The sequence below is a fragment of the Hippocampus guttulatus genome, chromosome 19 (assembly GCF_054856545.1).
Source record: "Hippocampus guttulatus isolate MCC_2025c chromosome 19, RoL_Hgut_1.0, whole genome shotgun sequence".
NCBI lineage: Eukaryota > Metazoa > Chordata > Actinopteri > Syngnathiformes > Syngnathidae > Hippocampus > Hippocampus guttulatus.
In genome coordinates, this window is record NC_141279.1 from 841,014 (window position 1) to 865,063 (window position 24,050).

At 53.1% G+C, this 24,050-nt stretch overlaps 5 protein-coding genes across 9 annotated transcripts; 1 reads left to right on the forward strand and 4 right to left on the reverse strand.

Moving 5' to 3' along the window:
• Positions 1-59: 59 nt before the first annotated feature.
• Positions 60-4,559, reverse strand: LOC147189396 (uncharacterized). 2 transcript variants are annotated; one of them, XM_086138451.1, is made up of 9 exons: positions 4,425-4,559; positions 1,824-3,795; positions 1,682-1,727; positions 1,458-1,604; positions 1,014-1,103; positions 819-920; positions 632-724; positions 294-344; positions 60-186 (listed from the first exon to the last, which is right to left on the reverse strand). In XM_086138451.1, the coding sequence occupies exons 2-9, from the start codon at positions 3,705-3,707 to the stop codon at positions 152-154; spliced, it is 2,448 nt and encodes an 815-aa protein (XP_085994577.1). In that variant the 5' UTR covers positions 3,708-3,795; positions 4,425-4,559; the 3' UTR covers positions 60-151. The 2 variants fall into 2 exon arrangements, with proteins under 2 accessions (XP_085994577.1, XP_085994576.1); XM_086138450.1 differs by lacking the exon at positions 60-186 and having other exon boundaries at positions 223-344.
• Positions 4,560-4,793: 234 nt separating this feature from the next.
• LOC147189397 (uncharacterized) lies at positions 4,794-7,823 on the reverse strand. The gene is made up of 9 exons (XM_086138470.1): positions 7,681-7,823; positions 6,847-7,138; positions 6,697-6,741; positions 6,490-6,563; positions 6,338-6,406; positions 5,658-5,826; positions 5,449-5,556; positions 5,278-5,326; positions 4,794-4,984 (listed from the first exon to the last, which is right to left on the reverse strand). Exons 2-9 carry the CDS (start codon positions 7,105-7,107, stop codon positions 4,857-4,859), a joined length of 903 nt encoding a protein of 300 aa, XP_085994596.1. The 5' UTR covers positions 7,108-7,138; positions 7,681-7,823; the 3' UTR covers positions 4,794-4,856.
• Positions 7,824-7,912: 89 nt separating this feature from the next.
• On the reverse strand, positions 7,913-12,517 carry LOC147189398 (uncharacterized). 2 transcript variants are annotated; one of them, XM_086138454.1, is made up of 7 exons: positions 12,317-12,517; positions 11,581-11,818; positions 9,011-10,477; positions 8,710-8,879; positions 8,579-8,622; positions 8,145-8,236; positions 7,913-8,076 (listed from the first exon to the last, which is right to left on the reverse strand). In XM_086138454.1, exons 2-7 carry the CDS (start codon positions 11,728-11,730, stop codon positions 8,011-8,013), a joined length of 1,989 nt encoding a protein of 662 aa, XP_085994580.1. In that variant the 5' UTR covers positions 11,731-11,818; positions 12,317-12,517; the 3' UTR covers positions 7,913-8,010. The 2 variants fall into 2 exon arrangements, with proteins under 2 accessions (XP_085994580.1, XP_085994578.1); XM_086138452.1 differs by having other exon boundaries at positions 8,710-8,914.
• Positions 12,518-12,646: 129 nt separating this feature from the next.
• Positions 12,647-19,478, reverse strand: LOC147189399 (uncharacterized). 3 transcript variants are annotated; one of them, XM_086138447.1, is made up of 13 exons: positions 18,872-19,463; positions 17,547-17,861; positions 16,980-17,273; positions 16,381-16,686; positions 15,950-16,060; positions 15,489-15,650; positions 14,912-15,226; positions 14,742-14,792; positions 14,236-14,490; positions 13,811-14,134; positions 13,343-13,603; positions 12,983-13,270; positions 12,647-12,871 (listed from the first exon to the last, which is right to left on the reverse strand). In XM_086138447.1, the coding sequence occupies exons 1-13, from the start codon at positions 18,921-18,923 to the stop codon at positions 12,843-12,845; spliced, it is 2,763 nt and encodes a 920-aa protein (XP_085994573.1). In that variant the 5' UTR covers positions 18,924-19,463; the 3' UTR covers positions 12,647-12,842. The 3 variants fall into 3 exon arrangements, with proteins under 3 accessions (XP_085994573.1, XP_085994574.1, XP_085994575.1); XM_086138448.1 differs by having other exon boundaries at positions 14,912-15,142; positions 18,872-19,461; XM_086138449.1 differs by lacking the exons at positions 12,647-12,871; positions 12,983-13,270 and having other exon boundaries at positions 13,567-14,134; positions 18,872-19,478.
• A 1,329-nt stretch (positions 19,479-20,807) lies between these two features.
• LOC147189400 (chymotrypsin-like protease CTRL-1) lies at positions 20,808-23,791 on the forward strand. Its single transcript, XM_086138469.1, has 6 exons — positions 20,808-20,936; positions 21,577-21,594; positions 21,696-21,858; positions 22,078-22,346; positions 22,965-23,113; positions 23,199-23,791. Exons 1-6 carry the CDS (start codon positions 20,885-20,887, stop codon positions 23,499-23,501), a joined length of 954 nt encoding a protein of 317 aa, XP_085994595.1. The 5' UTR covers positions 20,808-20,884; the 3' UTR covers positions 23,502-23,791.
• The last annotated feature ends 259 nt before the right edge of the window (positions 23,792-24,050 follow it).

Below are 24,050 nucleotides of genomic sequence, written 5' to 3' on the forward strand. Positions count from 1 at the left end.
ATTCTCAGAATGAGGTCAGGCGGATTAACCCCCCCCCCCCCAAGAACTCAGCTCCGAAATGCAACGTCACACCAATTTTATTATTGTACATAGTGTTTAAAATACATTAACATTTACAGTGGGACAATGACAAGTTTATTTCAGTGCATTTTCACACATCCTTTTCTTCCTTGCGCCTCTGTAGTTCTGGAAGAAAACGGGGTATGATTAGCAGGATAGACAGAATAATACTGTCCTGGAGATTGTGATCATATTTTATGTATGCACGTTGTCCCAGACATAGACAGTCATACCCTCTTTCAGTCGCTGTATTTCAGCTTCCAGCACCACACATTTAGCACAACCTGTAATGTAACAAAGGAATCAACATCGTGTTTGACTTTATACTGTGCGAAACACTCCGAATGGCCCTCACCAAAACCAATTCAAAAATCAACAACTGCAGTGAGCAGCGAGCATTTGACTGAGGAACAGCACAGATCTTCAACCGTACCTGGACAAAATCTGGTTGCTTTCGTCGCAAGTAAGAGCCAACCCACAAATGTGAAAATGTCTCATGACAAGTTTCCGACATTGAGCATTCCCGAAAGCCGAACTGTATTGCGCCGACATCTTAGTAACCAACCCGAACCTTTGGCCAAGTGAGTTCTCTGACTCTTCACCGGTGGTTTTAGGATTGTGGTTCTGCTGGCAGAATTTCTAGCTGCTGATGACACTGCAGCATCTGAAGGAGGAGGAAGGGAAAAAAATCATATCAAGGGGCCAGTAAGGCGATGAAGTTGTGCATGATCCCGCCATTTCAATTGATTCCAACCAACCGTCTTTTGCCGTTTTCGACGTCGGCCTCAAGCTTTTCACGGCGCTTGACGCATCGACGGGGGGCTTCGGCGCTACAATGGCGCTGGACGCTGCGGGGACGTCTGAAATAGCACACGGGAGCAGCCACGCGGGCCTTCGTCAAAGGCGTCTGTTGTGCCGTGTGAGGAACTGACCTTTTTTTCCCCCATTTTTACCCGTCTTTGCCTTCTTCTTCACAACTAATTGCGCATCTCTGCTCAAGTTGCGCTTCCTGGTTTGGAGAACGGGAACTGCAGAGTTAGACGCTAAGGAGGAAAACAATGCGTTCGTTTATCTATTTTATTTTATTTTTTTAAATGTCATGATTCTAAACATGACCAACAGAAAGAGCCTTTGTGGAACGATGAGTTTGATGACCCTACTCTCAAAAGTTGGGGCTAATCGGTTTTTGGGTTGGCATTTCAGGATGAACCTAAAATGCACAAGATTCTTCACAGCGGAACCTTCTCCAAATTTAATCACGGTGCCTGACCAACTCCTGAATGATTTTCTAACCAAGAGTTAAATGGCAAATCCATCAAAGTTTCACCCCGAACCCGTGGCCACATACGAGTCTTCTACTTTCGAATGATGCCAGCGTCCCGCATCCTCGTAATTACGTTTGTCATCAGCACTTGAAGCCAGCGCGCTGCTTCTGGTCGATGGCGGCTGGAGAAGTGAGGGCCCTTTGGGGATGCCCGATGGTCTTGCGGTTATCTGTGGCTTCTCCGCTGCCGTCTTTGGCTGCTGCGCGGCTGGCCTCAATCCTGGCGTCGCATGCCCAGATGAGCTTTTGGCATCCAGCTATCAGCGTCACACCGCTAGAAGAATCGAGTCTACTTACCTGTGGTTGTGGATCGCAGCTTGTATGAGCTGGACACTGCTGAGCTCTGGAGGGGGGGGGGGGGGGGGGGGGGGGGGCGACAAACAAACAGAAAAAGCAAAAGTCATTCTTGAACGGGGTTCTTCCAATGGACCCATTTTACCTCCTGAAGCGTGCGAGGCGCCAAACTTGGTTTTGGCAAACGGAGACCCGATGGCGGCATGGCGCCTCGTCTTGGAAGCAACGTCGACGGCTTGAACTTCTGCAGCAGCGATGGCGCTTTGGAGAAAGGCGGCAGCGATTTGGTGGCCGCCAATAGTTTTGGAGTACAGATTTCTGATGCAACGTCGGGTGTCGCCTGTACTTCTGGCCTACCGACGGTCTCCCCGTCAGGTTTTTGGTCAGACACCGGCAATTTGCCCTCATCTGGCGAGGCGCAGAAGGTCATTTTACAATTGGTCAACGGCGTCGACGTGATGAAATTTCCGCGCCTTAAATCGAGCGTGTCGTCAAAATGAAAGCCTCTGCTGTTATCGGGATCCAAGCTTTGGTCGTGGGTCGGCAACGTGGAATGATGCTCGGCTTCACGTTGCCCCGCCCTGGATGCCGACGCTTCGCCTTGAGGCGGCTCGACCGCCCCGGCGTCTGCCCGGGCATCAAGTGGTTTGCGCTGGCCGTCACTTGAGTAGCTTTCTGACATGGTGAAGGTGCCGTGGGACTTGGCAAGTTGAGCGTCAAAGGTGTTTTGATGGCCTTGACTTGAGCCGCTTTCCAGCATGGTGATGGTGCCGCTGGACTGAGAGGGAGGCTTCGCATCGTCCTGAGAGTGCGGGTTTGTCTCCGGGGCGCCATTTGAGGTTCTGTCGGGCAAGGCCGTCGCGCGACTGGATCGAGGCGCTTCCGCATCGCAGGTATCACGGCAACAGTCGTTCGGGCCCGGTTCGAACATCGAAAACGTGCTCGTCGACTGAGAGGGAGGATTTCCATCCGGGGTATCCCGAGAGCCGCTTTTGCCCCCGTTGCAGTGAGATGGCGGTTGCACATCAAAGGTGTTGTGGTGACCGTTACTCAAACTGCTTTCCGGAGGCGTTACGGTTCCACTGGACGCAGACGGAAGCTTGGCGTCAAAGGTCTCGTGGTGGCGGTCAGCGGAAGCGCTGTCCGACAACGTTATCGTTCCGCCGGCCCAACGGGGAGGTTTCGCGTCAAAGGTGTTGTGCCGAATGCCGCTGGCGTTGCTTTCTGACGGAGCTCCGTTCGCCTGAGAGGGAGGAGTCTCCACGACACCTTTGACGCAAACCTCAAAGGTGTCGTGGTGGCCGCGGTCCGTCGAGCGAGAAATTGTGCCGGTATCTCCCGTCGCGCTGGTCGGACGCTCGGCCGTGTTGCCAGAGGCCAGGCCGTCCTGTTCCGCAGGTCCTCTCCCCAGGGAGGGATCTTTATCCTGGGATGTCGACGCATCGCATTCGTCGCTTTGCGTGAAGCTGAGCTGCGATGCGGCTAAGGGGGAAGGCTTGGACGATTCATCAAGAGTTGCCGCCCTTGCTGAATTCGACTCAACGCTCGCCTTCGGTGCACCGTTGCAAAGCAATTCAATGTCGGGAGATGCGCCGATGGAGAAGTTTACACTCTGCCCAATGAAGGAATCAAATGAGTAATCGGTACAGTCCGGTAAGCTCTCATTGCACACCCAGAAGATGGAAGCATTTGTCTGCGGTTTGCGTGCTTGGCTGCCGCTCGCGTTTCCCTCCAACCTTGGCGTCTGGAAGGAAGCCAATTTAGAGCGGTTGTTCATGAATTCCACGATCGTACCAGGCTTTCTGAACAATGTCCTTGAAATCAGAGGCGTTGCCGGCAGGTCTTTAAGTCGCGAGATCTCCTCCATTGTGCGATGAAGCATGTCGTCAGTGAGTTCAAGGAGAGTGATATCTGGGAAGTCGTGCTCGTCCAAATAGTGCCTCTTAGCTGAGGGAATGTTTTCTTTCGTTTCATACACTTCTGGACTATCCGCAAAAGATGAGGAACACCCCGTCGTCAGATCAGCCATCGTCGACGTCTTGCCGTCGTAATTAGACTTCAATTGGGCCCGACGGGACTGAGCGACGGGCAGATACTTCTCCTCAAATATCTGCAGCCTGCAGATGAAAAGCACAATGCTTCATTTTAATTTATATGCCACAATTATAACGACAGGTAGCGCTTAAAAAAAAAAAGGAAAAAAAAGAATCAGGTGTGTTGCAGCAGGCAGCCATGGAAAACATGCAGGTCACCGGCCGCCGAGGACCGGACTTGACAGCGGTGCTGAGTCCAGTCAAATGTTGGTGATAACAGTCAAGTTATTCCTGCGGACATCCCCACAGTGACAACTCAAGGCCAAGCAAACTTTTGCGAGTGTTTGGTAGATTATGGAAGAATGCACTGGCATTTTTTCACGATACATGTGTATTTCTATTTGCCGAGGCATTATATTTTTTATTTCTCTCAACAGTGTCTGTGAGCCATAATCATACATTGGCTAAGACTAGAGGCCTTAAATAGGAATATTTCATTCTGGATGGAGTCACATGGGTTTCACATTATGAAATCAGTTTCGAAAAAGATTTTTCCACGTTATTTTTAGATGCCGGCTGTATCGCGCGCACACGCACTCACAAATGAAGATGTACGTGTCTCAAAAGATAACAAGTGGAAACGTTTGTTGTCAGAACCGTGACAACCGTTAAAAGATGTCTTTGGGACGTCCGTTGTCAGAAAAAACACGTACCCAACACAATTGACGCCTCGAGGTTGATCTTCGACTCGCTGACTCGTCAAGGATGCAAAACATCTGTACGGGTACAGCCTGACATCCACAAAAGAAAAAACCCAAGTGGCTTTGGGCTCGCTGAAACTTTTAACAGGAAATCATCAACGTTCCTCGCGTTTGAAACGACTTTCAATAAGTTTCCAACCAATCACAGCAGCGAGTATCTTCTTCGCGTACGTGAGATCAGTTTGCCTACACCGCCCTCGTTCGCCTTGGTGGGTAAACTGCACAAATGCGTCGAAAAATGTGACAAAGGCGCCCCTCAGTGGACTGATTGGGAGCATGTTTGCGCGGAAGCATTTTCGCGCTGAAATGAGGGTTCCGATGTTTTATTGGAAAATTTTATTGAATCTTGAAGAAACGGAATGAAGGACCCCAGAAGGTGTCTGCTTAAAGCATCAACTCCAGCATCACTCGAAGCTGCTTTTGGTGTTTGGCGCCCCTGTGATGACTTTCCTGCTTGATTGCGTGCGTCGCATCGCTCGTCACGTCCGGGCTTGAGGCCTGCCAAGTGTCCTCTAAGGGTGATCAAACAACACAAATAGAAAGGAGAATTCACTTGTGCTCCGTCTTCTACCGTTGTTCCCGATACAAAATACAGGATCATTTGTGCCGTGGTAGTCTTCCAGAATATTTCGATTTCCATTCATATCGATCGATGGCGCGGCCCTCCATCAAAGCGCAAGTACGTGCTCGCCTCTTTTCTCGGTTGGTCGTGTGACGTTTGCAAAGCGAGTCCGAGGGCACGCTTCTGTCCGTTTCAGTCGACAGCAGAGGGGGGTGAGATTGCACATTTCACACAATGTCTTACCTTGACCTTTGCCATGAACTTTGACCCTTTGCCTCTTTCGCTTCTTCCCCTGAAACACACACACAAGTTAAGTGTGCTTTGTTTGTGATCCCTCCAAATATTTGTTCTTCGTTACTTGCCGCCAGCGGTGCTCGGGAGGCGTGGCGGGGCGCCGCGGTCACGTCGACTTACGTAGTTTTCAGTGCAGGACCAATCGGGATGCTGCTGGCTGTGGAGGAGTTTGGCAGCGTCGGCGAGCTCGTAGTATTTCCTCTGCTGCTTTTTGCTCAGCGACTTCCACTGCGCACGTGCGACAGACATCATCACTCGGTGGCGCGTCGGCCGCGCGAGCGCATTTGCGCCCCTCGGCGGGATTTCGGGAGCTCGTGTCGCACACTCACCATCTGTCCGACCACTTTGTTGACATCGGCGCTGTTTCGAATGTTGAGCAAAGCGACGACCTTTGGCCTCTGCTCCTGCCGGAACAGCATGAAGGCGTTGAGCGGCTTCTTGATGTAGCCTCCTCCCTTTTTCTTTTCATCCCGTTGCTCTTCGCCCTCCGCTCCCCGACTAGAGCGGTTCAGGCAGGGGGGTGGGGGGGGGGGGGGTGAAACGCAGCAACTTAAGACTTCAATCTCAATCGACCGTCGTCATCCCTTGTAGGATTTGCGGTTCACGATTTTTTCTGAACCACCTCGCCCAATGGCATTTTGTACTCTTCCTAGAACGTTCTGAGGTGCCACCAGATAGCGCCTCAGCCCGTCCAATTCAACCAACTTAATGCCGTGTTGTCGAAGCCGCGTTCGCTCCCACATTCCGACAATGGAATGAGTTGATAAGACGACCCCGGGGTTGCGGGTTCGATTCCCTGGCCTATCCGACTACGTCGGAGTGTCCTTGAGCGAGATGCTGTCAGCGCGCAGCGCTTGAAGCTCCTCGTACGTGGAAAAAGCGAGAAGCAGCCGAAAGCCCACTTGGGCGAGAGCTCGAACTCATGAAAACTCTTTTGTTTGCAAAATTATAGTTCAACGGCGACATTCAACTTTTCGAAGGGGGTGCCTGTGGACTAAGTAGTACTTACAGTGCTGCGGAGGAGTTGGATGAGGCGGCGGCACAAGGCAACGCACTTCTTGGTGGGATATTTCTGTTTCTATTTTGGGAAGAGACGCATTGGGTGAATAGCCAACACAATAAGCAGAGGATGCAGACGGTGGCACTTTTTTTTGAACCTACACATGCCCTGCGGCGGTCAAGCTCTCCGCCCCCGGTTGCATCATCATCATCATCATCATGGCTGGCTCTTCTCCCTGAAGAGTTGCAGATGGGAGAAATGAGGCCAACATAATAGGAATATTCGACCTGGAAACATTTCTGAAAACAAGTCGACATCACGAGTTAGCTAGCCTCAAATAAAATGGAAAACAAAACACCGTCTCTTACCAGTTGAGAGTCAAAGGGATTTGCGTACCATTCATAGGGAAGAGACTGGAGGAAGAAGAGCAGAGCCGACAAAGCACACTCGAGTCATTTTTTTAATTTCTCAGAGGTAGCATTGTATCAACATTGGGGGTTTTCTCCCCCGCCCCCCACCAGGCCTTGGCCGGAAGGCAGCATCAAACCCGGAGGAGAGTACAGCGGGTCCAAGGCGGGAATCATCGTCATCATCGGAGCCGGGACCTCCAGCATCTTCCCGAGGGGGAACCAGACACCCGAGCCGTCCACCTCGCCTTCGACCGTCCGAAGCTCCGCGTAGACGCTTCCTGCCGGCGCCTCGCAGAGCGAAGGAAGATTTGGGCACGGGGACAAGTTGGGCCTGGCCCGGGGCCGCTCCGAGAGCTGGTCTCGATCCATTGGACGGCGCCGACGTTTGATGAAGAAAAGCCTGCGCGAGAGTCCCCCCCGATCCCCTTTTCAGAAGGCCAACAATGGACTTTTCCTTGATATTCAACTTTTTGGGGGACGCGACTAAATCCAACGTGCGTTACGTCAACAGTGACGGATTCATGAATTCAATCGACCTTCATCGAACGTCAATACTTCGAAAGAGGCTTTATCCCGCAGTGCATTTTTCTCGAGAGGTTATTGCTCGGGCTCGTCCTTAAACCGAACACCAAATTAAATTCATAAGTCAGACAACGAAACATGCCGAAATATAACTTGAAGACGTGAAATCTTGACCTTATGCGACGCTCGCTACTTTCATTCCCTTCTTTACCTTACCATGTAAAAAAAAAAAAAGTAAAATACTTCAATATGGAGCTTGGATTAAACGCCTGCATTCTTAAAACATGGAGAAAAAAAAAAGTCCTTGGCATTGAGTGAGTTGAATTGGGTGCAAAGACGTATCAACTTCGCAACCATTAAATTCTCTGAGCGTTGAGCATTTTTACAAGGAAGCTTTCCAGACAAATTTTTCATACTTACTCCGCAAAGTTGTGCTGTGAATGAGCCGTCGCCTGAAGACTTTGCTAGCACATGTTGAAGCAACCCGCCTCGCTGGTGTCTTTCATCCCTTTGGTCTCTTTGTGACATCATTAGCTGCCACGACAATCACCGTGGCAGCGACAACAACTTTTCTTTTTTTTTTTTAAACTCGGATTTTTAGGGCGCTTCTGCGCCCGAATTTTGGCCTCTTACTCCAAAAGAAAAGTGTCAGTTAAGAGCTTGCTTTTGACTTTATTACAATCAGAATAATAATGGCGATATTCATCTTGGCACAAACGTAATCTCCGGATATTCACCGGAAATTTGAGTTCATCTCAGTTTTTGGTGGCTTTCTTCAATTTGGTCTTGAGCTCCGACATGAATGGATTTCCCAATCTAAAAACAACACCAAATGTCAACCACTGCACCGCGTTGAAAGAAAAACAACAAGACTTCGGATTCACCCCGCTTGTCTCGGCGGCATCCGTTTTGGTTGAGGCGGCCCGGCGGCTCGTTTGGCGGCGTCGGCCTTCGGCGGCGCTTTGAGCTCGGCTTCCTGTTGGCGCGACGCCCCTCAATGAGTCCACGGCAAACATTTCAAGCTCAAATCAACCCGGCTGAATTTTCAGAGCGCTTGAAAACAAGCGGCGTCGTACGCGGAGCGCAAATCATTCAGCCAACGACAAATTCATCGCCAAGACGGTAGAACGCGCAAGAAGAGTCCAACGGAAAATCAAGTCTCAAAAGCGGAGTTTGAAAGACGGCCAGCGAAGGGGCCTCGCTCGACCCTCCACGGAGGACCGGCAGACTCCGAATCCGAGCGCGTGACAGTCGTTCGGCAGAGATGCGACGAAGCGTTTCAACAATGGTCCCAAAACTCCGCTTCAGCGTCACTTACCATCTTTGGCGACTTTTTTGCGACAGGAAACGCTGCACCAAGCCCTAAAAACACCGACAACGCGACGACCTTTAAGCGACTGTCGAAAATCAACCCAAACAGGCGGGCGTCATCCATGGCGCGAAACCTACCGGGCAGTTGGATTCCGAACCTGAAACCTCCCAACACGTGAACGCCGACGGGGATTTTGGATGGCGGCTGGGGCGGCGGAGAGCTTCCGGCAGGCGCCGAGGGCCTTTGGAGAAGCGAGCGGCGATCTTTCGGTGGCCTGACGCGGGGGTTCTTCACAGCCATCCTTGACCTTTGGGGGGCAAAGTTCAGCACCGAGCCGCTCACCTGCAATGAAAATAGCGGGGCTTCCGGTCGCTCTGCTATTTTAAGGCAGGTGGAAAACAAACAAAAGAAATCAAACGTTGCCGAATCATCTCGTACCTCAAGTTGACACTCGGGCTTGTCCGCCGATTGCGCGATCGTCTTCTTGCCGGAAAAGCTGGCCGGTTCCTCCTCGGAATCGCTCTTCGGGATTTCCAAGGACTTCATCTCAAGAACTTCTTGAGCGGCGGCTCGCTCGACCGCAAAAGCGGCCGTGCGGGACTCGCCGAAGGAGCGGTCCGAGAAGCCCGACTCGGGGGACGATATTATGGTGAAGCTTTCTGCGTCGTAGCGAGACTCATTTGAGAAGTCGTCTCGTTTGGAGTCAAAGTGGCCTTCCGGGCGAGCGGTCGGCATCCCCGTATCGAGAACGGCCTCTCGACGTCGGCCGTCTGAGCGGAGCGTCGTTTCCTCGGTTCTCGTCGTCGTCGTCCGGAGATCCGAAGCGGTCGTGGTCTCATTCGGCCCCCGGTTGACCTCGGGCGCAAGCGGATCCTTTCCGTATTTTGTGACCTCCTCTGACCTCTGGTCCCTCACGGCGCAGCTTTCGGGTTTCATCTCTCCTCCGGCCGGCGACCGTCCGCCGAGGCCGCCCCCCGCCCCCATCCGCTCTTCGTCACGGGAGAATCCGAGCGTTTCCCCCCCGGTCTCGTCGTCGTGCGACCGGCGAGCGCGTTCCGGCGCAAGCGCTTCCATGTCCTCCTGAAGGTCTTCCGCGTCGCCGGCAGTCGGGCTGCGAGGCGCGCCCGATTCCCCCTCCGGGAGTTTGACTCCCATCTTTGAAGTGGCGCGAGCGGCCTCGGTTTCTCCGGCAAGGATGACGGGGCCTTTCGCTCGGCTCTCCGCCTCTTCGCGTGAATCCCGCCGGGGCAGGTTTTCCTGCGACTTCTCGACTGGCGGGGGGCCTTGCATTTTATTTCCCCGTGCGAAAGCCTCACCGTCGTGCTCGGGAAGCGGCTCCTCGCGGGTCGGAGGATGCGGCCGCCGTGACACCTCGCAGACACGGGAGGGCAGATTTCTGAAGGCTTTGCCGATTTCCCGCGCCGGCTCGGCCTCCGCTTCTTCCTCGTAAGCGTCTTCGTCCGCCCCAACTTGTTCGCCCGTCACCGCGTCGGACCGTCCGTTGACGTTTGTTGATTTGATTTGCCTCTCGCTACCATAAGCGCGGCGGTTCAGGTCGACCGCGATGGTCGCCGTGTCCATCTCGGTCGCGTGCGTTGGCGCGTCGTCTTCTCCGTCGACGTCCGACGTGGTTATTCTTGCGCGGTGCTCATCTGTTGGTCGATGGTCTGCGGACAAGTTCTCTTCGCCCTCCATTGCAGCGTTTTGGGTTTTTTCACCGGCCCGAGCGGGCAGCGGTGCGCTCGGCTCACGTGCCGCCTCGTCAGACTGATCCTGACAGAGGCCCGCGGCGTGACCGTCGCCACCGAAGCCACTTTCAGCCACGGATTCTTGGAGCAGATCATGACTGGTGATGTTAAAAGGTACCGGCCTGAGGAATCGGTTGACCGCTCCGGCTAAATAGTACTGACGAGCAGGCACACAGATAAAACAAAGTCATAATTTTGTTCATTTCAGACTTTTTTTTTTTCTCTATCGGGAACAAGTCGCACAAAGTCCAAATCTACTGGGACAAAAAGCAAAATCACCAATACTCTGCAGAGAACTCCATTACAACTTCAGGTAAGGCTAGACAATTGACCCAAATTCATTTTGAACGCGTAAATAAGCCCCAAAACGATGCCCAAATACGTTGACGTGACTTCAAATCCATCTCGCGTTACCTTTCAAAATGATCCATGATCTCAACTAAGTGATTAAGACGTTTGCACGAAGAGGCCGGAAGAAGCTAATTTTTGCCCGGGTTGTTGACAGAGTATTGTAGTCATCCAAAAATAAAAATAATTAGAACAAACTTGGACAAGGACTGGACAAGGGTAATGGAAGTTTTAAATATAGTAAAACATTTTATGATCATAGCTTGTGCCATATTTGTACAATGAAACATTAAAGGGCATGTCAATTATTCGCAGTGTTGTTTCGATTGTTTCAACATATGATCTTTTTCATGTCAGAACCGCACACCGCGAGAAGGAAAACGAAACGGCGCAATCCCACGAATAGCATGCAAAGACGCCACCTCGTGTCCGCGTCGAAAACGAAGCGACAATGAGCACATCAAAGTACAGATTTGTTTTAGTAAGCGCAACAGACAACGGGGCGCGCTTTATTCGCTGAGTTTCTTCTTTTTAGCGTCTTATTTTGAAACTTCCTGTGGCGGCGGAAGTTACATTCGGTCGGGATGCGGAAAAGAAAACGGCTGACTTGACGGCAAAGTGACTTCACGCAAATAGCATGAAGGTTAAAAAAAAAAGTGTGTACGCATGTAAATATTTCTGCTTGTGATCGATCATTCATGACACCTTATTTTTATGGAGATAAGTGCTAAAAATTCAAAACAAATGAATGTTTTTTTGTTTTGTTTTGTGATCGTGAAAATCACAAAATTCACTGTGTGAAAAGAGAATAAAAACCATTAAAAAAAACGCGTTGCTTCCATCCTTTCAAGTGATCCAGCAGCGGTAACCCAAATGCGAACGAACACGCCCGAGTGCATCGCGGCCGCTCACCAAAACATTCCACAGCGTCCCCGCGACTCTGGCTGGATCCATCGGCAAAAACCACAACTTTTCCAGCGAAAGAAACTTTCTCGCTCGTTTCAACGAGTCGTAATGCAAGCACAAATGTTCTCCCGGCTGGCCACAGGTCGGCATCGGCATCAAAAAAGTTGCTTCTCCTCACCACGGCCTGGGTTCCTCATAATGCAAACAAAGCCTTCCGGCCAACGAGGAGCGTGATTAGACGCAGCTGAGAAGGAGAAAAAAAAAAAAAACAATTTCGACGGACTTTCTCTTGATTGTCCATCACGAGTCTTTTATTCAAGAATCAACCTTTTCCCATCGAAATGAAAGATCCAGAATGAATGCAAAGACCAATTATGATCATAGTTTGGCAAGGTTTCCAAATCCAAGCACGCCGGGCCACGTGCAGTCTTCCAAGACGATTTATGTCGGTCATCAAATCGATGGGATGTTGGAACAAAACCCAGTGTATGGAAATGTGTGCATACATGTCCACATTTTAATGTATCGATCGAACCTCATGATAAAATGTATTTTTCAAAAAGGTGTATCTGAAATCGTTTTTAATATTTGACAACAAATCAACGTGTTAAGACTCATCACTAGGTGAATTAAAAAAAGAAAAAAAGGGGGGAAAGCAAATCTTACTCAAAAAGTGATTGCAATGACCTGTAGGAAATAGTTTCAAATTGGAACTCCACCGCATGCGATGAGCCCAAAATACTTTTTAGAGCTTTTCAACCTCGAGCGCCGCTCACGCGGCGGCCGGCGAGTTTGTTCGGAGAGAACGCCGATAGCTGCGACCGCATCCTCGTAACGCTCGGCATTGCGTTGCGCAGCCGGCCGTCCTTTGGGCAAGAGGAACGTCGACCGACATCCTGTCTTTCGATCGCTGCGAAAGGACGGCGCCGCTTCGATGCGTTCGAATGACATCAACAAATACAAAGAGAGAAGTCGAATTGGAGAAATGGGGAAGGGCTCGCCGGCCGACGTCATTTTCGCAGGGCGGCTTATTTCCGCTTTTTCAAAACCGCCGCAGAAAACAGTCGGAGACTTCATGCGGCCCCGAGCCGAAAGCAGACATATTTTATTTGATGAACTTGATGGGATTTGATCATTTGCCAACGACCGAGCGGCCGAAAGAAACATCCGAATAAATAAAGGCCCCAAAGTGGCGGAAGGCAAACGCCTTTCTCAACGAGCGGTAGAAAAACGCTGACATCTTGGAATTGGATGACGCTTCTTGAATTTCACATGAAAGACGTCTCCTCGTTAGGCTCTGAAAGAAAGGACCAAGTGACCAAAATAAGAAGACCTCTCTTGGCGTGACGTGCCACAAAAGCCCCGCCCCCCACGCCCAAACTCTTGTCGACGGCCCGTGTTGTCTTGCCTGTCCAGCTCCTGTAAACGGGCAGCGCGAGCGCCGGGTGCGTGAGCTCCACCAGGACTCGGAGGCGAGCTCTCTCGCTTTCCCCGCTCCCCGTCGTCAAATGAACTCTGTTGATGTACAAGGCTCCGGAGTCGTCCTCTCGTTCGTCGTCGTCGTCGCCGCTGCCCTCGTCCCCGTCCGACGACTTGCTTTCTTCGCATTTCTCTCGGTTGTCGTTCTCTCGGTCCGTTTTCTCGTCGATGTACGCCATCCCTTCGGCGTCCGGGTACGCGACGGCCGCTTCGGTTTCTGGAAGGGAAACGTCAAGCTGAGAGCGGACGGCGGCGCAGGGCGGAAGGGGGTCGGCGGATGCGCCGTTACTTGTCGGGCGGGCCTTCCTCCGTTCGCGGCTCCGCCCGGGCGCTCGCTCGGACCTCTCGAGGGCGCACACGCTTTTCAGCTCCCTCCGCCCGTCATCTCCGATCTCCTCCGTCTCATCGGACCGGAGCGGCGAGAGGGTGGCCCCGCCCGCCGTCCACAGTAACTTGACCTTGGGGTGACCCCCCTTCAACAGCAGCGAGAACACGCCCACTCCTTCGCTGCTCCAACACACCGAAATGGAGGCGGGGACGGCGGGAGCAACTGCACAAAATGCCAAACGTTCGCCATTGCCGTCTTGGCGCCAAGTGGCCGAGACGGATGACGGCTGATTCTGCCGTTTCTTTCTTTCTTTAAAGTGTCGACACCTCGCATACCGCGTTCAGCGATTGTTGGAATGCGGCGGGCCCTCCTTGTATACAGAAAAGGCCGAGAGGAAACATAAAGAGCCGGCCGGCGATTCGTTCTTACCGATGTCAACATTCCTCCAAAGTCTCTCGATGGGTTCTTGCAGGGACAGGTGCTGGACTCGGCATTTAATCCCTCCCCCCCGCCGTCGTTCGGCGGCGGTCAAGGTGGCCGTGGCCCGATAGAGTCTGGGGCGAATCTCCACGGGGCCCCACAGCCGGCCCCCCTCCATCACCTCGTCCTCGCTGTCGTCCCGCTCGCCGCCTCTCACCCTCAGCCAAGTGACCGTCACCTCGGGCGGGTAGAAATCGCTGATCTGGCAGCCCAGCGTCAGCGACCGGTCGGCCGCGCGCGAGATGTCGGACACGCGGGGCTGCTTGATGAAGCCTGCGGGGGGGGGGGGGGGGGGGGGACGAGTCACGTGACTCGCGACTCGTCGGACTCATTGGCTCGACTCGCTTGAAATCTCAACGGCGACGGGCTCCGACCTCTGGTCTCTCGAGTGACGGGCTGCTTGAGGGCGACGTGATGGACGCTGACCCACACTCTGGTGCCTCCCTGTTCCAATTCCGTCCGGGGCAGTTTGCACTGACTGGAGGCCGAAAAAAAGCCCTCGCCGTCGGGTCGGGGGCAGGTGGAGGCCTGCGAAGCCACCGGGCTCAGCTCCCCCCCTTGACAGAACCAGCGGAAAGTGATGACGTCCGGGTGGAAATGGGAGGCGCGCACCGTCATGCTGATGACCTCTGCAAAAGAAGCGAAGGCGACGCGGAAACATTTTGAGGCTAAAAGCTAAGATATCTGTTTTTTTAGGATTATCAAGGACATCTAAAGCGGTGGCGGGCAACCCAAACGGAGCAGGCCGTACATGCGAAGCTAATACGTGTAAATGTTGTCCCCGCTCATTCAAAAGAGCTGAATTGAGCGCGTCGCGGCAGATTTGAAAAGGATTCCGGCCTTGCCGGCATGAACACGTTTTGTTTAAGGTCCGCCTCACCCGAGTTGTTCGGTGTTTCCGCCAGCTGAATTTCGGAAACCTCTGGTGCAGCTGAAAGCAACAACAACAACAACAACAACAAAAATTTTGTGCAGATGTCTTCCGTCGACCCCGAAACCCGACACGCGCATCTCTCAGCATTGACGCGCCGATGAATCCAAAGTCCTTACAAAGAACGGTGAACCTCTCGGAGACTCTCTCCATCACGATCTTGTCCTTGCCCGCGTAGGACACCTGACACTTGAACACGGCCCCCTTGTGGACGGAGATCTGCGGGATGAACGTCAGCGACGAGACCAGCTGCTGGACGCCGCTCCCCGTCGAGTGCAGGGGGCCCTGCGAATGCAGCTTGTAGTAACACGTCTCTCCTCTGGAGGGCAGCAAAGGGCCTTTCTCCGGAGCTGGCGGGGGGAGAGGGAGGCCGGAGGGCAGATGGGGGCCGGTTAGTCGGTTGGAGAGGCGCGCCGAGGTCGCTCCGGAGGCGCCTCCAGTCGGACGATGTTTGAGGAATGGCAACAGAGCAAAGAGCAGAGAGCAGAGAGTCGGTGATGCTGAGCCAGACAAAAACGGCAGTCCTCTCCATTTCCCATAACGGGGGGGGCTGCCTTTTTCTTCTTCTTTTTTTAATCCAGGTACGCTCGATTGAGTCCAGATTGTCATTTGCAATGCCAAACAATCAGCAAAAGTAAAGCGAAAGACGCGGACAGCAAATATTCGCTCGACACAAACGGGGCCTGACTTTGCTACCTGTGAGGGAGGTGTCGGAGATGGGCGCGTCGTTGAGGAACCACGCCGTCTGGACTCGCTCCACCCGCCTTCCTTCGATGCTCACGCTCACCCTGCCCTTTTGACCCACGACGATGCGAGGGGGGAGGAGGATTCCCGACACCGCCAAAGACTTTTGCTTCTCTGACAAAATGGAAATGGGGACGTACGTCAGTCAAAACACAACACGTCTTTTTGTTGATGAATCATTGAGGAAAGGTAAAAAAAATAAAAAAAATCTTTGGAACATCCTGGCCTCTTTTCTGACATGTTGGGGACCAAACTGGTAACCGAAGGAACATTTATGCCAATGGCCCATTTTTGAAGAAAGGTATTGGGAATGAAAAGGGGTTTTATTCAAAATAGGCTTCATCTGGGGAAAACCTCATGGACCGCCCGAAGGCGGTCTCTCGATTCGTCTGTAGAACGAAGGCCGCCCTCACCGTCTCTTCGCCTCCAGGAAAAGCCAAAGCACAAGAGGAAGACGAGCACCAGGGAGATACACATCATCGCCACGGATGCCTTCGCGGATTTCGTCAGAACCGGTTCCTCATCTGGAGAACGAAAAATAATACAGATCATCATCCGATAACGTGAGACGAGGTGAGATAAAAGCCGCGTTTTGATGGACGCGCACAGACAGAAGTCATGCGAGGTGCTTTTTTTTTTTGTCGTTTCTTTGTTTGCTCAAACGCCCTCTTGTGAACTCGGCCTTGTGCGACCCGGCCCGGAATGTTGTGCCATCCTAAGTTGCGCAAAAAGGACGGAACGTGTTTTGTCGTCAGTCGCCGACCTGCGTGGACGCCACGCCAAAAAAAAAAAAAAGCGCGATTCCCCGAAAGGATGCTCCCGGACGGCCAACGGCGAGCGTCACCTCGTGGATCCAGTTCTCGCAGGTGCGCGGCGGCCCGGGCGGGCGGCGCCGCCCCGGGCTGCCGAACCGCACACTCCACTTCCCCGCCTCGCCGGCGCTGCTGGCGGCTCAGCGTGAAGTAGCGCGTGCTTCGGAAGCTCCCGTCCGGGTTGCGCTCGGGGTCCGGCGGCTCGGGCAGGGCCGTGCCGTTTTGCAGCCAGGAGACGGACGTCTCCTCCGGGAAGAAGCTTTCCAGGTGGCAGCAGAGGGTGAGCGGACCGTCGGGCGTCGGCGACGGGATGGCTGAGAGTCTGACGGCGGGGGTGTCTGAAGGGGGCACACGTCAACTCGTCGCTCTTCGGAATAAAACCGTGAAATGATGTTCGGCAATGGTCTACGCTCCAGGGCCAAATATGACGCTGGAATTGAGCAGACGTCATATAAGTGCACGTTTGCGCATGAAACGCGAGGTTTTGACTCGCCCGGCTGTCAACCGTCAATCAAACGGTCCCGCGACAACCCGGAAAAAGGGCATCTTTCTTCGGCCCGCCCCTAACAAACATGGCCGCTCCGAGCCGTCGGGGCTTTTCCTCGGAAAAATCGAAAAAGGGGGCACTCACGGGTGATGTTGAGTTGAAACTTGAGCTCCTGGTCGACGCCGTTGTGACTCACTCGGCAGCCGAACGTCGCGTTCCGGTCCCATCGACTCGGGTAGTAGGTGAGGTTGGCCGCCGCTCTGTAGAAGCCGTCGGCCGTCCTCTCCCCATCCAGCCGGGCGGCGGAGCGAATGACCTGGCCGTCTCTGGTCCAGGCGAAGGCCACGGGCGGAGGGTAGAAGCCGTCCGCGCGGCATTCCAGCTGGCTCGCCGCCCCCAACGCCGTCCAATGTTGAGGTGCCGACACAGTGGGCGGGGCTTGGGAGACCAAAAAGAAGGGACGCAAAAGCAACCGCTTGACATTTGCCTCGCTCCCCTCCGATTTCCACAGCAATGGGAAACGTGCCATCTCCGATGCCAAATCATTTCAAAAGGCTTTTCTTCATTCCCGTGACCTACGACCTGTCCGACTCAATCGAGAGAGAATGGCGACGGACACGTTTGTCATCCGCGCAAAATCTGCCCTTTGGTTCCGTTTGCGCTGTCGCCTGTGGAAAAAAGAAAAGAAAAGAACAAGCGGCGCCAACATACCAATGACCCTGAGCGTCACCGCGCTCGCGTGCAGCGTCGACGAGTTGCGGCGGACGGTGCATCGGTACAGCCCCTGCAGGCTCAGGCCCACCCCGACGACGGTCACCGAAAAGTCTCCGGCGAGGAAACGGCCCGTGGTCCAAAAGAAGCCGTCTTTTGTCCGAGCGGTGGCGTTCCTGAACGAGGCCACGGCGGAGCCGTTGCGCAGCCAGTCGACTTCCAGCAGCGCCTCGTCGGCTTCGTCCAACTTGAGGCTGGCGTTGCAAGGGAGGCTGGCGTTCGCATCGGGGCCGGCTCGTATTTCGCCGCAGGACGCTAAGACCGAGGCCGTTTGGGGTCGAGGGAAGACGCAAAAGAGAAAGAGAGAGCACTTCACACTTTTCTGACGAAAGACTGCCGCCCACGTGGAAAGAACAACATCGTGTTCCAAACATCTTGGAGGGCGCGCTGCGTAAACACGCGCCAAGAGCGCGGATGGCGTTCTTTCAGAAATTCTTTCTTTTGAAGTGGCTGCAACGAGTGCCCGTTCTTGAGGGGAACATAAAGCCGTTCGGTCGAGCCTTTTCGCCCGACGGGCTTAATTAGTAACCGGCGCAATAAATACCTGTCAGCAAACATAAAAGCGTGCCGTGGAAAAGTTTGCGTGTCCCCTGACCTCATCGTTTGCCAGCCACAAAGCGAGCGAGTGACGGCTGACACCTTGGAGGCCAATGTTGTTGAACTTTTAAAAGGCCGCGCCCGCGCGAGGTGTGGGGGGGCGTCGACCGTCCGAGCGATCCTTCCGTTACTCCTTAAACATGCCGATATATGGATATAGTTGGATATATTTAACCGCTGACGGTGGTAGTTTACCATCAAAGTAAACATAAAACTAAGAGAACGTTATAGTTTGAAAGGCACGGCATGGTTTTGCCTTCAGATAAAGTCCGTTGACATGTCGTGCTGTCATGTTCATGAAACTAAGTGTCAATTTTTAATCGGGGAAGAATCAAAATGTCGCTCGACATTCAGCATCAAGCACACGCGGCCACTCGCGAGATGATTCAAAGCGGCGCCGCAGCATCTCAACATCGATTAGCCCGACGCTAAGAACCCCGATCGGGACATGAGCGCACCAAAGACTGATCACAGCATTTCTAGCGGGAACAAAAACACACACAAACGCGCACACGCGGCCGAGTGCCAGAGACTCGGCATCAAACGTGCCTCCTGAACAGAAAAGGCCATCTTCTGATGTCAGACGCTACCTGCTCACTTCACTGGAATTTGGCGGCATAAAATCAAGCGACGCGGCAGGCTTTGCGCCAGGAGGACACGATACTCACCCTTGTTTATGAGGTGCAAGGAGAGCAGGAAGGCAAGGACTTTACACCGCATGGCCGGGCCGGTCTCGAGAAGGGCTTCTTACGGCGGGGCCCTCTTGCGCTCTTATATAGGGAGCCGCTAGGCGACGGGGCGTGGGCTGCACTTGCCGCACGGGAAAGAAGAAGTACGTATAGTCCCCCCGGGCAGCAAAACGTGAAATGCGGAGCCGTCCCCGGCGGAGTGAGAAGGAGCTGGATGAACTGGGAGGGACAAGCCGAGTGGCCAAAGCGCTCACTTAAAATTCAAAGTGGCGCGGGGCCAAGGTTGCGGGCCTACTTGCCATTGGCGCGGCGTTGCCGTCAACAAAAGGGAATCCCGCTGAGCTTCAGTGGCCGATCGCTCTTGTGAGACTGCAACTCCTTCCGACCTGCTCTTACGGTTCAGATTCTTTTCTCAGGCACTCTACGTATGGCTCAGAAACTATTTTCGGAAAAAACAAATCCCTGAAGCCGGTCTTCTTGGGGAACGTCAAATGCGGTGTCAGTAAGTTTGCATTTTTGGCGAGAGCGCTTTTAGCTTGCGTTAGTTTGTTAGTTGCCTGAACTATTCGGGCCTTGTGCCCGTCATGAGAACGTGTGGAAAATGTCGATTGCATGGCGCCCCCCCCCCCCCCCCCCCAGCTCAGCTTGACTTGAAAAAACACCCAAAAGTGAAACTACACGCTAGGCACCAAAAACAAACCATCTTTCCAAAACTAATTAGTCTGAGCTGATGGTTAGTTTTTTTTTTTCATGCATGGCGGTTCACTTGTTCCACTTGACTTTGAAGGGCCGCACCTCGAAGCAGTTTCAGGGGGCACTTGTGTTTCGCACGATTGTTTGCGCTTGCTATCTTGAGCTGGCATGCCAAGCTGCCACGCAATCTCTTTGTCTTTCCTCCTCCTTTCTTTGTCTGAAAAATCTTGCTCCTTTCAAAGGCTCGATCGTGAGTCAACATGCAGAGCGGAAAGGATTCCCGCTAACTGCATTTTGTCACTTGTCAAGATCTTGATGGGACACCTATTTACAGTCAACAGGAGATGGAAAGAAAGAAAGACCAATCCTAAATCGTAATAAATATGAACAAATACCGAACCAAAAAAAAACAGGCAATATGCAAATCCGCAAGTTCCGAACCTCAAGAAGACGGGCTTCCAACTAACAGGCCTATTGAATTGCCGACATGAGTCATTTCAAGCAAAAAGATGTCCCAAAATTTTGATCCTTTAGCCTTTTTCAGACAGTCAGCCAATAGCTTTTCGCTGTTCGCGCCACCCGTGAAAGAGCCCGAGCGAGAGATGTCAAAGTACGACGGACGCACACGCACGCAGGCCCATTTCAAAAACAAAAGTCATTTCACAATACGTGACGGATGCGGGACAACTTTGAGTGAGCCACACTGAATGCGGGCATGTGTGCATTGGAAAAGGCGGTTGAGTGTTTTACAGAGAAAACCAAGATAAGATTGTCTCGCGAGGCCCGATAAAAGGTGCCCGTACAAAGATCCGTCGCAGGAAAAAATAAATAAAAAATCATGTTGACTCCCGCATGTACCGAAGGGTGCTTTGACTTGAACTTAGCGCATGGCTATTTCTACTTCTCACCAGAGTGTCTTCGTTCGAAAGAGAGCGCGGATCCTTTTTTTTTTTTTCTTCCCGTCTCCGCCGGCAACGTGGAGAGAACAGAGAACCGCAATGATGACAGAGCACATTGTCGCGACGTGATTGGGGACAGACAGTCGAGACCGGTCGGAGCGCATTCCAAAGTTGGGCCATTGACATCGGATTGATTACAAAAGTCCTTAAACGCATCGCTGGAAAAACACGACCCGTTCAGATGATGTGCCATTGTGCTCGGCGCAAATATCGCACGGCGTGACAACGCACGTCGGGGTAACACAAACCGGTTTCGCAGGAGTGGCTATTGTATAAATAGACGCGGGAGGGCCAGCAAATAAAACGGCAAGCGAGCTTCCTCCTGCACTTGAACGACACGATGCTGCGGACAACGCGGGCTCTCCTCTGGGCTCTGCTACTCACAATTCACGGTGGGCGCACGCGCGGCCGCGGGGGGTCTCTCGGTTTCCGTTCCGAAAGGTCATTGGGAGAAAGCGGGTGCTCGCAATGGTCCGAGATCAGCTTGCCCGGGAAATATTGGATGACTCTTTTAAAAATGATTCGGCGCAGGGATCGCACACCGTGTCCCAAAATTCAAAGGGGAGCAAAAACGTCGCTTGACCGGGAATTTGTAGTCATTCTTCAGGTTAAAAAGAAAAAAAGAATCTGCTCCGATTTTATGGGTCAACTTTTCCTTGAAGCGTGGATGCGCTCTAATTTTGTCCAAAATTCGGGGTTCACGTTCAATTTTTTTTGGGGGGGGGGGGGGCAAAATAAAGCGACATCACTTGTTTTGAAGAATGAGGGCAACGGTTGGTGTCTGTTAAGGTTTTTTTGGTCTTTTCCTGGTCTTCACTGTTGTTTTCCTTTCGAGTCCAAGGTCTAGGGGGCACTAAAGAGCCAACCGCCAGGCTTCCCGTTCGGTCTCCCTCTGTTGGTCGTTTCCTTGTCATTTTTGTTTCAATTGGTCCGAACGTTGGACAAGCCGTCCGACGTCAAATGAACGCCGTCAAACGTGCCCCGAAAAGTGAATCGTGCCACTGACTCACTTTGTTGTTCTCTTTCCAATAGGTGGCTCAAAAGCTCAAGGTAGGTTGCGCATCGCGCTCGGCCCCCCCTCCTCCCCTCCCGCAAGTTCCGGCCATCGCCGAATCCCAGAGCCACCAATGCCCCCGCCCCCGCTGCCCTAGAGTGCGGAACGGCGCCGCTCAACCCGAGGATCGTGGGAGGCGAGGATGCCCCGGCGGGCTCGTGGCCCTGGCAGGTCAGCTTGCACGTCAACGGGAGTCACACTTGCGGAGGGAGCGTGATCAGCGAGGAATGGGTGCTCACCGCGGCCCACTGCATTTCCACGTAAGGCCCCCCCCCCCCCGGCAGAGCGGAGTCACAGGTGGCTGGCTGGCAAACGCGCTCCCGCGGGCCCTCTCCGGAATGAGCTCAAGTTCAAGTCAAGTCACGACTGACATCATTTCATATTCCGTCCATTCAAATTCTTTGTTGCACGAGACTGCGCAAGTGCACAATAAATGGCGAATTGACCCTTTCCCCCTCCACCCCCCTTCTCAAACTTAGCACGGACCTTCGACTTTGGCGCCTGTTCTTTGGAAAACAGAATCAAAGCACCACGGGTCCGAACGAGGTCAGCCGAACGTTGGCCCGAATCATCGTTCACCCGGACTACAACGATGACAACTTTCAAAACGACATTGCGCTGATGAGGCTGAGCAGCCCCGTCACGTACAGCGACTTCATCAGGCCCATCTGCATGGCGAGCAACTCCAGCCGGTTCCACAACGGCACCAGGTGCTGGGGCACCGGATGGGGCAGACTGAGCAGTGACGGCGAGTATTACCGTCACACTTTCCTTCAACATTCACTCGCATTGACCGGAATCGCTCACCAGAGTTCAAAAAGGCAGCGAGCAATAATCGACTCAAAAACAACCGTCTGGGGAGCACTTTTTCAGAAACGCAAAAAGGCTCCCACCCTTTCTCTCCAGGACATGTGTGCACTCACAGCCAACAATAAGGCAAGCACCCAAGCCTGGGGGGCAGGGGGCATTTATTGAGAGGACGCCGGAGCAATGGCACCAACAAAAATGTACTAATCCCTCCCTTTGTTGATTTGCCCCATTACAATCGTCATCAATAATGAAGGCCAAACATGAACTTGCAGCCATTGCTTCCTATCGGGGTACAAAGCAGCATTGAAGATTTGCCATCCAATAATCCTCAGCAAAAGCGAGGACGAGGCGAAATACTCTACTTGCTCTTTTTAGGCCGGTTCTTTCAAACGGAGTGTCCCACAAAAACCAGCATGCCGCCATCTGGTGCTCGACAGTGGAATTGCTTTGAAAGCAAATCAAGGCGAGGCTCCGGAGCAAAAGGGCGGTCCCGAGTCATCGGTGTCGGGTATTGGCGTCCCGTCGATGGCCGAAATGACTTTTCCTTCTCCCGCAGAGCCACTCGTGGCCTTTGAAAGGCTGCAAGAGGTTGAAATTCCCATCATTGGAAACGGGCAGTGCAGCTGCGTCTACAGCCTGGTGGAAAACGTAGACGTCACCAGCAATATGATCTGCGCAGGGGAGCGGGACAGAGGAATCTGCCAGGTTTCTGTCTTATGACGCGGCCGGCTCTGACCGGTTTGATGGCTCGCTCTCGGCGTCGCGGCTCAGCCGCGAAATGTGCTTTCAGGGCGATTCGGGCGGCCCGGTGCAGTGCAAGCAAGGCTCGGTGTGGATCCAGGCGGGTCTGGCCAGTTTCGGCGTCCCCTGCGCCACGGGGCTTTTCCCCGAGGTCTTCGCTCGCTTGTCCTTTTACCAAGACTGGATTACGGCGCAAGTGGCGGGGGCCACCGTTAGTTTTGTCACCTACACCTCCACCGGCGTGGACCAGGACGCCGGCTTTGTGTGCCCGCTCGACACCGGCAGCTCCTCGGCCGCGGCGACTCTTTCCAGCCTCGGCGTCTTGCCCTTGCTGCTGGCCATTTGGATCTAACTGCATCGGAAGGATAGCTGCGGGTTTTGTTTTTTTTTCCTCCGTCTTGAAATATGGATTCTTCAATCGCATCCCATGAAATTTCTTTCCACGTGCTTTGCGTCCAGCGATTGAGCTTTGCCGTTGCGACGACGGCGTGCGGGCGCTTCGCCTTCCTGTTTTACATTTCTTATTTTATCACGAGTGTGGAATGCATCGAACGTGACTCCTTGTGCAAAAGCCACAATTGCGCTCTGCCATCTGTTTGATTTGATTCACGGGCTTGAAATAAAGAACGGGTGATTCAAGGATGAAGTCGACGTTCATTTGCTCAATGATGGGGAATTTCTCGGAACGATGACGCTGAAAACAAGGGATGGCCGCGTCGCGACAGCGCGGACTGTTTCGGGACGATATTTCGAGGTTTCGGGTACCCATGAAGGATACTTAACATATCGGTACTTCTCTGCATATTTCCAGGTTCCCCCCCCCCCACATTGTGTAAAAAAAAAAGGCACTCTGACATTTGATTTTGAAATGACTAAATCCATGCACTTCTTCAAGAAGGAT

What these genes read in the sequence shown, in the direction of transcription:
- LOC147189396 (XM_086138450.1), bottom strand. Translation starts at nt 3,707, where the DNA reads ATGGCTGATCTGACGACGGGGTGTTCCTCATCTTTTGCGGATAGTCCA. An exon ending in TTCAAGTGCTGATGACAAAC is followed by an intron (nt 1,104 to 1,457) that starts GTAATTACGAGG and finishes TTTCCTCCTTAG; the next exon opens with CGTCTAACTCTGCAGTTCCC. An exon ending in GAAGAAGAAGGCAAAGACGG is followed by an intron (nt 921 to 1,013) that starts GTAAAAATGGGG and finishes GTGCTATTTCAG; the next exon opens with ACGTCCCCGCAGCGTCCAGC.
- LOC147189397 (XM_086138470.1), bottom strand. Translation starts at nt 7,107, where the DNA reads ATGGATCGAGACCAGCTCTCGGAGCGGCCCCGGGCCAGGCCCAACTTG. An exon ending in ACAAAGTGGTCGGACAGATG is followed by an intron (nt 5,557 to 5,657) that starts GTGAGTGTGCGA and finishes GCACGTGCGCAG; the next exon opens with TGGAAGTCGCTGAGCAAAAA. An exon ending in GGTCCTGCACTGAAAACTAC is followed by an intron (nt 5,327 to 5,448) that starts GTAAGTCGACGT and finishes TGTGTGTTTCAG; the next exon opens with GGGAAGAAGCGAAAGAGGCA.
- LOC147189398 (XM_086138452.1), bottom strand. Translation starts at nt 11,730, where the DNA reads ATGCCGATGCCGACCTGTGGCCAGCCGGGAGAACATTTGTGCTTGCAT. An exon ending in AGCCCGAGTGTCAACTTGAG is followed by an intron (nt 8,915 to 9,010) that starts GTACGAGATGAT and finishes TTTTCATTGCAG; the next exon opens with GTGAGCGGCTCGGTGCTGAA. An exon ending in CAAAAAAGTCGCCAAAGATG is followed by an intron (nt 8,237 to 8,578) that starts GTAAGTGACGCT and finishes TCGCGCCAACAG; the next exon opens with GAAGCCGAGCTCAAAGCGCC.
- LOC147189399 (XM_086138447.1), bottom strand. Translation starts at nt 18,923, where the DNA reads ATGCGGTGTAAAGTCCTTGCCTTCCTGCTCTCCTTGCACCTCATAAAC. An exon ending in TTCCTGGAGGCGAAGAGACG is followed by an intron (nt 15,651 to 15,949) that starts GTGAGGGCGGCC and finishes CCATTTTGTCAG; the next exon opens with AGAAGCAAAAGTCTTTGGCG. An exon ending in CGTCACTCGAGAGACCAGAG is followed by an intron (nt 14,135 to 14,235) that starts GTCGGAGCCCGT and finishes CCCCCCCCGCAG; the next exon opens with GCTTCATCAAGCAGCCCCGC.
- LOC147189400 (XM_086138469.1), top strand. Translation starts at nt 20,885, where the DNA reads ATGCTGCGGACAACGCGGGCTCTCCTCTGGGCTCTGCTACTCACAATT. An exon ending in GCGGCCCACTGCATTTCCAC is followed by an intron (nt 21,859 to 22,077) that starts GTAAGGCCCCCC and finishes TCTCAAACTTAG; the next exon opens with CACGGACCTTCGACTTTGGC. An exon ending in GGGACAGAGGAATCTGCCAG is followed by an intron (nt 23,114 to 23,198) that starts GTTTCTGTCTTA and finishes ATGTGCTTTCAG; the next exon opens with GGCGATTCGGGCGGCCCGGT.